This window comes from Suricata suricatta, chromosome 2, assembly GCF_006229205.1.
Source record: "Suricata suricatta isolate VVHF042 chromosome 2, meerkat_22Aug2017_6uvM2_HiC, whole genome shotgun sequence".
Classification (NCBI taxonomy): Eukaryota; Metazoa; Chordata; class Mammalia; order Carnivora; family Herpestidae; genus Suricata; species Suricata suricatta.
In genome coordinates this window covers 112,720,189-112,730,155 of record NC_043701.1, presented here as the reverse complement: position 1 = coordinate 112,730,155, position 9,967 = coordinate 112,720,189, and the positions used below count along the sequence as shown (strand labels likewise).

Genomic DNA, 9,967 nt, shown 5'->3' with positions numbered 1-9,967 from the left:
GAGCTGGATAAAGCTCTTCAGCTCTTACAGAAGGCCCTGCAGGCCACGCCCTCCTCCGCTTTCCTGCACCACCAGATCGGGCTTTGCTACAGGGCACAGATGATCCAAATAAAGAGAGCTGCAAAGTGGCAGCCCAGAGGTCAGGATAGAGAAAATATTGACAAAATGGTAAAATTAGCCATATCTCATTTTCAATTTGCTCTGGAGCAAAAGCCCACCTTTGGCATTGCTTATATTCACCTGGCCAGTATGTACATAGAAGCTGGCAACTACAGAAAAGCTGAAGACGTTTACCAAAAATTGTTTTGCTTGAAATCCCTCGATGAAGAAACACTCCAACAGGCACATTTCTACTATGGTCAATTTCAGGAATTTCAAAAGAAATCTGAAGTCAATGCAGTCATCCATTATTTAAAAGTATTAAAAATAGAAAAGGTGTCACTGACAAGAAATAAATGTATTAATTCTTTGGAGAAACTGACTTTAAGAAAACTTTCCAGAAATGCATCAGACATAGAAAGCTTGAGCATTCTTGGGTTCATCTACAAAGTCCAAGGAGAAATGCACAAAGCGCTGGAGCACTATGAGCAGGCCCTACAGCTCGCTGCGGACTCTGGGAACTCGGGCATGTGATCCCTGGGCATGGAAATAGGAACCACACTCACATTTTATTTGATTTTAAGTAAACATGTTAACTCTAACCATTGTTTCTGCTTGCTACTTTCATAAACATATTAAGTTTAAGTGATCCACTGTAGTGATGCACATTCTTAACCATTACTCAGACCTGGTAAAATATTGGTTGTATTCATAAAATACTGAAACAGAACATATACATCTCTGTTATCTGAGAGAGGAATCATTTCTCTGTGATGTTACATAGTCAAAAAAGAAAAAAAAACAGTTGTTGAATAGATTCATAGCAAATAAAGGCCTGGATTTGCAAAAACAAACATGTTTCATTCATTCGTTTTACCAACAAATAGTTTTTGGTGTTAGACACCAAATATGTTGAGGGAGGGGAGGAAAAAATCTTTTTACACTACCCATTTTAGGTTCATTGGCCAGGACCCCAAAATTAGAATGACAAGGACAGACTAACAAGAGATAAACAGAGGTTTATGAACACGTGCATCGCACATACACATGGGAGCCCCCAATGCTGACTAACTCAAAGGGTGGTTAGAACTTGGACTTACATAGGATCCTGACAAAGGAACAAAGCATTTTTAAGGAAAGAATAAGAAATAGGAAAAGAACCTCGAGTTTCTAGGGTGGCAAACTGTAGGAATGTAAATATTCAGGGAGATTAATGGAAAAGAAGGACTAGTTACAAAGGGTTGTTATGGGGGCTCCTGGGTCACTCAGTCGGTAGAGTGTCTGACTTCCACTCAAGTCATGATCTCACGGTTTGAGGATTAGAGCCCGATGTTGGGCTCTGTGCTGTCAGCTCAGAGCCTGGAGCCTGCTTCGGATTCTGTGTCTCCCTCTCTCTCTGACCCTCCTGTTGCACTCTGTCTCTCTCTCTTTAAAAAAAAAAACCCAAACACTTAAAAAAAAAAAAAAAAGGTTTATTATGTAGATTCCTCCAGTAGTGACTCTGGGCTGATAAAGGTCTAGTGTTATCTCGGGCCATCAACATCTCTCCTTCCTGGTGGAGAGGTAAGGTGACACCACCACAAAGTTCCCTAATGCCTGTAGGCAGATGGGGGAGTGAGCGGAGCTCACTCTACCTCCTTCTTCTCAATTGCCCTCAGTTCAAAATAATCCCTGTGCCAATGTGGCATATTTTGGGGTGGCATACTATGCTACCTTTCATCGAAAAAGCAGACATTTCCCCAAACTTCCTGAAGTTTATGATCTAGTGAGTAACAAGTACACAGCCAATTACTTGTTTGATGTTTACTATTCCAAAGCAGTTTCTCTTGTTTTATGCCATTTGAAGCACTGTTTATTCAGTCATTTTCTGGTATTGATAAAAAAAAAAACATGAAAAGGATACTAAATGATCTGACAGACCATCAGTAACAATCACCTTTGACTGTGACATTTTATTAAAAGGGGTTGCACACCAAGCAATTTTTTAAGAGGAAGAAATAAGGAAACAATGTGACTGTTTTTTCATACAATAGTTTTAAAAGGAAGAGATAAAGAAACAGTGTGGCTGCTTTTTCCATCCATGTATTTATTTGGGGGGAGGATGTTTTAATTTCGTACTGTGGCTGTAACAAATTACCACAAACTTGGTGGCTTAAAACTGCAAAAACTTAGGATCTTACAGTTCTGAAGGTCAGAAGTCTGAAATGGGTGTCACAGGATGGAAATCAAGGTGTTGGCAACCGCCACCCTGCCTCCAAAGGTTCTAGGGGACAATCCTTCTTTGTACCTTTTCCAACTACTAGAGGCTGCCTGCATTTCTTGGTGGAGACCTGTACTCCACGAGAACGCAAGTCCTCAAAACAGATTGCACAGGCCTTTGGATTTCTACTAAAATTCGTTAGGGATCAAAGGAAGCAAACTTTTCATCATTGAAGGCTAGACATCAGAGCTACACAGATGAGATCTTCTCAACGTATTTAGTCTTATAACCAAAACAAGAGATTTATTAGATTTAACAAAAATGGGATCTTATAGTGCTTGGGGTTGGGGAGGAGGTTGGGTGGCACTAAAATGAGTCTGACCATTCAAACTCTCCCAGAGACAGAAACATGAAACATGAAGGCAAATACAGGTTGGATGATGAGTTTATTCTCTAGTAGGCAGCTCTTCCCAGGTATTCCTATCTATCATTTGCAGCCAGAGAGCAGAGCTCATTCATGCAAAATAACTCTGGATTATGGGATGTGTTTGTGTGAGGTGCATTTGAGATCCCCAGAGATCACAGTTACCAGAGTGTCTTATAATCTAACACCATCTCTCTATCCCCTCCCCTCCCCTACTCTGGAAGAGGTGCCTGTACTCTGAAGGCTCAGGAGCACTAATGTGTGGAACAGCCTGGAAGCTTGCAGAGAAAAACAGCAAGCAGCAAATCCAGAAAAACAGCTGCTCTTTGGTATTGAAAACGTTCTGGTCAAGCTTACACATGACTATCTCTGGGCATTACTAAGAAGTCTCTTGAATTAAAAGCTGACTTCCAAGACTTGTTACTCCTCCCATGGAAATGGACTGGCAGAACCTCAGCTGGTGTCTTTGTTTAGAGTTCCTGCCACTCAAAACTTTCTCCAAGTGCTTAGGGAACGTCTCTCACGTACTCTAAGTCAGGCCAAGCCACAGTTCCTGCCACTTACTACTGTTAAGATGCCCCCTGGACAGATCTTTGCTAACTGCCATCTGCACACCACTGCAAGCTCCAGTTCCTTGGGGACCCTCTCTGGTCACTGTTGCCTGCAATGTTATGATGCTATTAGTGCTGGAATTGCACTGGGCCCGAGGGTCCCTACCCAGAGCCTACCCCTGCTGGAATGACCCACACCCTCAGTCTGAATCCACAGCCCTGAAGCTTGTCCCCAGCCAGACAAGATGTGATCCAGCCACACTTCTCTGACAGTCCCCTTGATGCCCACCCTTCTCTCCCGCACGCCTCCTCTTGAACTCCAGGACCATCCCCAGCTGCTCATCTATGCTCAACTCTTCCTCTCCTTCCTGAAATCCAGCTCCCATCTCTTGCAGGCTGTGTCCTGAGAACTAGCTCACACGATTTCAAACAAATACACAAGGGTATTATTTATAGCACTGCTTCTTAAGGAGGGAGAGTGTGAGGGGAGAGGAGAACGTTGCCCCTGAAAGAAGAAAAATGAAAAAAAAAAGTTGCTCAATAGCACCAAGGTTGAGAAACCAGCTTACATGTATTTCTTAAAAGCATTATTACTTAACTTTCGGTTTCCCAAGAAGATTTTAGATCAATTGCCATGTTTCACTTTCTGCTTCCCTTTGTTGCTACTTTGGTGTTCTGCATGTTGACTAGAGGACATTCAAAAGACAATGCACTACTGATTTTACCAAGAATCTACCCAATCTAACAGTCTGTGAAAAAAAGATCAATATTCACATTCCATCTAGTACTTTTGGCATGTTCAACACCCACTCAACAGACAGACATTTGTTTCTTCTCAATCATGAAAATGTATATTCCTCTAAAATTTTCACAGATGGTTTTTGCCTTTCTGAATTTGAATTCCTAAGCAATATTAGCAGATAGGCAGGATTTTCTTTCCCTTTAATGTTCACTTCTGATTGCTTAGTTGCGATCCATCTAAACCTTAGTAAGCAAAGACGACCTTTTGGCCTGGATATAGGTAAGAGAAAAAAAAAGGGAGAGAAGCAGGAACAAAGAAGAAAACATAATCAACACACTGAAAAAATTTTCAGACACTGGAGCGCTATTAAATTTTTCTACATCTTGGTAAGGAGGGGATTCTGGCTTTACTTTTCTACCCACAACAAACTGCTCAGTACCTTTTCTAAAGTGCAGCTTCCTTGAGGCACCTGGGTGGCTCAGTTGACCACCTTACTCTCGGTCTTGGCTCAGGTCATGATCTCACTGTTTATGGGATCGAGCCTCAAGTCAGACTTGGCACTGACAGTGCAGAGCCTACTGGAGATTCTCTCTATGCCTCTCTCACTCTTTCTCTCAAAATAAATGAACATTTTTAAAAAATAAAATAAAGGGTCTGGGTGGCTCTGTTGGTTAAGTGTCGGACTCTTGATTTCGGCTCAGGTCATGATGTCAGGGTTTATGAGATCAAGCTCTGCATCATTCTCTTTGCTAACAGCACAAAACCTGCTTGGGATTCTCTTTCTCACTCTGTCCCTCCCCTGCTTGCTCTCACTCTCTCAAAAAATTTAATTAATTAAATTGCCAGAGGCCCACTCCGGCTGGTCCAGGGCTCCCTGAAGGGGTAGTGGCGGACGGGAAAATGAGAGAGATTCACACAGTTTCTTTCTTTCTTGGAATCTTCCTGGCATCACCTTCTTCTATTATCTCCTCCTCCTATCTCCTCCTCTCTCGCCAGGTTTTGGGCCTTTATTTATAGACTTACGACATCAAAAGGTGGAATTTTTACAAAGAATTCTCAATGATAAAGATGCTTTGAAAAGGGTGCAGAAACAGGTTTTACAGAGGCATTTCTTCAGAACTATTCTAATTACAATGAGGTAACTTACACATTATATGATAACAGGATATTCTCAGTGAAAAGCAGATAACACATACATTTATTTGAACCGGTAGTAAATCTTACAACTAAGAAGACAGCAGGATGTTTTCAGTGAGAAGCAGATAGCAAACACATTTTATAATAATGATGCTAAAATTCAGGCAGAAACAGGGCTAGGAGGCATTCTATTTGGCTCACAAGAGGAAGAATATATTTGTGATGGTCAGTAAGTATACCTTTTGTCAACCTTGTTCTTTGATATTGAGGTGTAAGCGCCATAGGCACCCTAGAAGAGCCAGCCTTTGCATATGAGTTTAAGTTGTAACTACTCCTACCCATCCTCACAATGGGCACCAAATTAGCATATGTATGCGCAGTAACTTATGCCTGGTTCTTGTTTGTTTCTATTTCCTAAGTTAGGCTTTTTATCTCCGGCCCAGGGTAAACATTATTCATGTGTTCTTTAACCCCCTTTATTTTCCATGTCTTAAGTTTGTGAAGCTCAATAGAAGAGCCTTTCAACAAACTTCTGCAGTGCTTTGTTTAACTTCTTCTTTATAGAGGTGGGAGTATGCTTCTTCCCATGAGGCATCTGGGGAATATTAGTCTGATTTGGAACATTGTGAGACTTAATCAATAGCAATAGGCTTAATTTTACATGAGCAGTGGAAGGAGATGCCAGTTTCCGCTCCTGTAGCCATGCTACATCTACCATTCCCTTACTGTGACCAGGTCATCCAGCAAGGCCGGTGCGGCTCCCAGCATTAAATAAATTTTAAAAATAATAAAAATTTTAAAATGCAGCTTCCTACTTTACTTAAACATTACAGTAGCCTTCAGGTCCATGACATTATCACTCTGATCTCATTTCTTATGATCCCCCGCCCCCTCCCGCTTGCCTCTCCAGCTACAGCAGCCATTCCTGGCAAGTATGCTCCCACCTCCCTAGGGTCTGCACCTACTGCTTCCCCTGCCTGGACAATTGCTCCCTGGCCCCATAACCACTCGCTCCTTCACTGGCTTCAGATCTTTATTCAAATGTCACTTACTCAGTGAAATCTTTCCTCACTACCATATTTATAATGGTGAAATGCCTTGCACTGTAACCCTCTCCATGCTTTTTCTCCATATCACCATCTCACAAATAATGCTTTATTTGTTCTTCATTATCATTATCTCCCATACTAGGAATGAAGTCCATGAAGGTAGATTCCTGTCTGTTTTTTTCACTGCTGCATTGACTGTGTCTTGCACCATGTCTGCCTCTTAGCTTAGTTCAGTGCAGTTTGCTGAATCCATTTATGAATGACTGAAGTCAAAGGGGGACAAAAATTTTTAGTGTGTGGGTATTTGGCATTTTTGGCTTAGATTTCCAACACCACCTTTATCTTTATTATAAGTTCTCAGGCGAAACATGGCTGGCAAGGGCACAGAAGGCAAGCACTGTCATACAACTCAAGGTTGGGGCATATAAATCTCTCCGCAAAGCGATTATGCAATAGCTATCAAATTTTAAAATGTATATGTGGCTTTTCTGACAAGATGGCAGAGAGGAAGGGAACTCTGTAAACTTCGTCTGCCACATCTATCGAACTTAGAAGGACATTACTCTCATCTGCAAGAGCGGAAGGAGAAAATAGAGACTCCAGAAATAAGACAACCTCAAAGATACCTGAGAGTGAGTGTGAACTGGGGAGATTGAAAAACAGGCCAGCCTGAGAAGGGTAGAGGAAGTGGGAGCCCCAGCCCAATGAGGGGCAAGTGCGTGGAACCCCTGAGAGACAAAGGGAAGAGAAAGAGAAACTGAACACGCTCATAGTACTGTCTCTGGGGAAGAGATAAAGAATGCTTAACCATGCTCGGAGAGAGAAACTCTCACTCCATATATAACTGCTGGGTAGCCAAAATCCCAAACCCAGGTAGCACAAGGTTAGAGAACAGCATCCAGCCATGCACCATCCCAGCAGGGAGTCAGCAGCTGCGTTGGAGGCAACAGAGGCGCTCACTTCGACCTCGGCTGAGGGAGCAGGAGCACGCACCTCATTTCCACAGCGCATCTCACCCCCAGCATTGGATGCACAAATCCTGAATCCTGGGTGCCAACAGGGAAAAAATAGCCCACATCCCTTCGTGATCCCAGGAGGGAGTTGGCGGCATTGGCAGCGATGGAGGCCGGGCCTCGCACTTCATTTGCAGGACCTCGCAGCTCATTTCTGGTGGCGCCCGGCGCCTCGGGCAACAACAGCACAAATCCCAGATGGCGCCAAGAGAAACTACTCCCTCCCCCTACAATCGCTATCCCAGCTGGTGGCTGGGAGTCCACAGTGGTGTATGTGAGGGCTTGCACTTCACCTCCTGCTGCACACCTCGCCCCAGGCAGCACACCTTGCCTCAGACAGCGGCAGCACAAATCCCAGCCTGAGTCAAGAGAAACTGATCCCTCCCCCTAAGATGCCAGGCAACGAAGCAAGTACATCTCATCTGTGGTAGCATAAAAGTGCATGGACTAGGACTTTGAACTGAGGCAGGCCTAGAAAATATAACTTGGCTCAGCTGGAGCACAAGGAGATCAGACTCATTAAAGTCGCCTACAGTACTTAGTTCCAGCGGAACTTGGCGTGCCACCATTCTATTCTATGCAGCCACCAAGGCAGAGCCTCTGAGAGCAGCTCCCTGAGACCTACCACACCAAACCACGCCTATCTGCAAGGGGAACTGCTGCTTTTTTTTTTCTATTTTTCTTCTTTTTTCTTTTTCTTTTTTTTTTGTACTTATTCTTTATTATTATTACCTTTTTTATTTAAATGTTTTTAAATTTTTTACTCCTTATTTTCCTTTCTCCTTTCTCCCTATTTTTTTTTCTTTCTTGCAATCCAGATATATTCTCCTGTATCTCATCCTTATCTATCCCCTTAACTGGTCATACACTTTTAGACTGTCCATTGTCCTTTGTTGTCTCTGACCCCCTATATTTTTTTTCATCTCTTCTTTTCATCTCTTTCCTCTCCATTTTCTTTCTTTCCTTTCCCCATTTTAATTTGTTTGTTTGATTTGTCTGTGCGTTTGTGTGTTTCTGTTCCCTCTGTGTTTGTCTGTCTGTTTTCCTTCTTAGGGCTACACCAAGAAACAAGCCAAAGTGTGCATGATGGCGAGTCCCAAATATCGCTGAGAAGAGAAATAAAATATTCAAAGGCACAACAAGAGAAACTGAGAGACACTATTAAAAGAATATTTCCTGAAATGACAGGCCCTGGACAGTCGATAAGCCTCCTTTAACAGAGAAATATTAACAGGGGCACAGTGCACAACGAGCTTTTTAAAATCGACAAGAGACAGAAAACTAGCAAAAATGAAAAAACGAAGGAACTCTCCCCTGAAGAACCTCCAGGAAGAAGTCACAGCGACAGTACTGCTCAAGGCAGATCTAGACAACATACCGGATCAAGAATTTAAAAAACTTGCCATAAAATTAATCGCTGGTGTTGAAAAAAGCATCAAAGAAGCAACTGAGACAATGACTAGGAACTTTGAAAATAGGTGTGATGAGTTTAAAAAAAGGCTATTAATGAGGTGAATAACAAAATGGAGGCAGCCACCTCAAGGATCAACGAGGCAGAGAGAAGAATAGGTGAATTAGAAGATATAGTGATAGCAAAAGAGGAAGCTGAAAAAAGAGAGAGAAATTGATCCGGGAGCAGGAAAGGAGAATTCAAGACCTGAGTGATACAATCAAATGGAACAACATCCGTATAATAGGAATGCCTGAAGGGGAAGACAGAGAGAAAGGTCCTGTAGGGGTATTAGACCAAATTATAACTGAGAATTTCCCAAATATGGGAAAAGAAATGGACATTCAAAGTCAAGAGGTACAAAGAACCCCCTTAAGATGGAATTTGAATCGACCTTGGCATGACATATCATAGTGAAACTGGCAAAATATAAAGAGAGAATTCTGAAAGCCGCTGGGGGGAAAAGGGCCTGCATGTATAAAGGGAAACCTATCAGAGTGGTTACAGACCTATCTAATGAAACTTGGCAGGCCAGGAAGGAATGGCAGGAAATCTTCAATGTGATGAACAGAAAAACCATGCAGCCAAGAATCCTTTATCCAGCAAGCCTGTCTTTCAAAATAGAAGGACAGATAAAGGTGTTCCCAAATAAACAAAAATTGAGAGAATTCATGACCACCAAACCAGCCCTACAGGAAATCCTAAGAGGGACTCTATGAGGGAAATGTTGCAAAGGATACAAGGTGCCAGAGACACCACTATAAACATGAATTCTACGGAGAACACAATGATTCTAAACCCACATTTTTGAATAATAACACTGAATGTAAATGGACTGAATGCTCCAACCAAACGACACAGAGTAGCAGAATGGATAAAAAAATGAAATCCATCTATTTCCTGTCTACAAGAGACTCATTTTTGACCTGAAGATACCTTCAGATTGAAAGTAAAGGGATGGAGAAATGTCTATCATGTGACTGGAAGCCAAAAGAAAGTCAGAGTAGCCGTACGTATATCAGACAAACTGGACTTTAAAGTAAAGGCAGTAACAAGAGATGAAGAAGGACATTATATAATAATTACAGGATCCCTCCATCAGGAAGAGCTAACAATTATAAATATCTATGTGGCAAATTTAGGAGTGCCCAAATACATAAAACAATTAATCACAGAAAGAAACAATCGTATTGATAAGAATGTGTTAATTGCAGGAGATTTTAATACTCCACTAACAGCAATGGTTAGATTAACCAGACAGAAAATCACTAAAGAAGCAATGGACCTGAATGACACATTGGA

General features: G+C 42.1%; 1 protein-coding gene and 1 long non-coding RNA gene across 2 annotated transcripts in view; one reads left to right on the top strand and one right to left on the bottom strand.

Annotated features, from left to right (window-relative positions):
* LOC115275724 (interferon-induced protein with tetratricopeptide repeats 1-like) overlaps window positions 1-953 on the top strand; it is an 8,353-nt gene extending 7,400 nt beyond the window's left edge. The window contains exon 3 of the mRNA XM_029919443.1: window positions 4-953. Within this exon, the coding sequence (XP_029775303.1) occupies window positions 4-633 (630 nt within the window). The 3' untranslated portion in view covers window positions 634-953. The remainder of the gene's footprint in view (window positions 1-3) is intronic.
* Window positions 954-3,728: 2,775 nt separating this feature from the next.
* Window positions 3,729-9,967, bottom strand: part of LOC115285396 — a 12,219-nt gene continuing 5,980 nt past the window's right edge. Inside the window, exon 3 of the long non-coding RNA XR_003905506.1 lies at window positions 3,729-3,779. This is a non-coding gene — a long non-coding RNA (uncharacterized LOC115285396). The remainder of the gene's footprint in view (window positions 3,780-9,967) is intronic.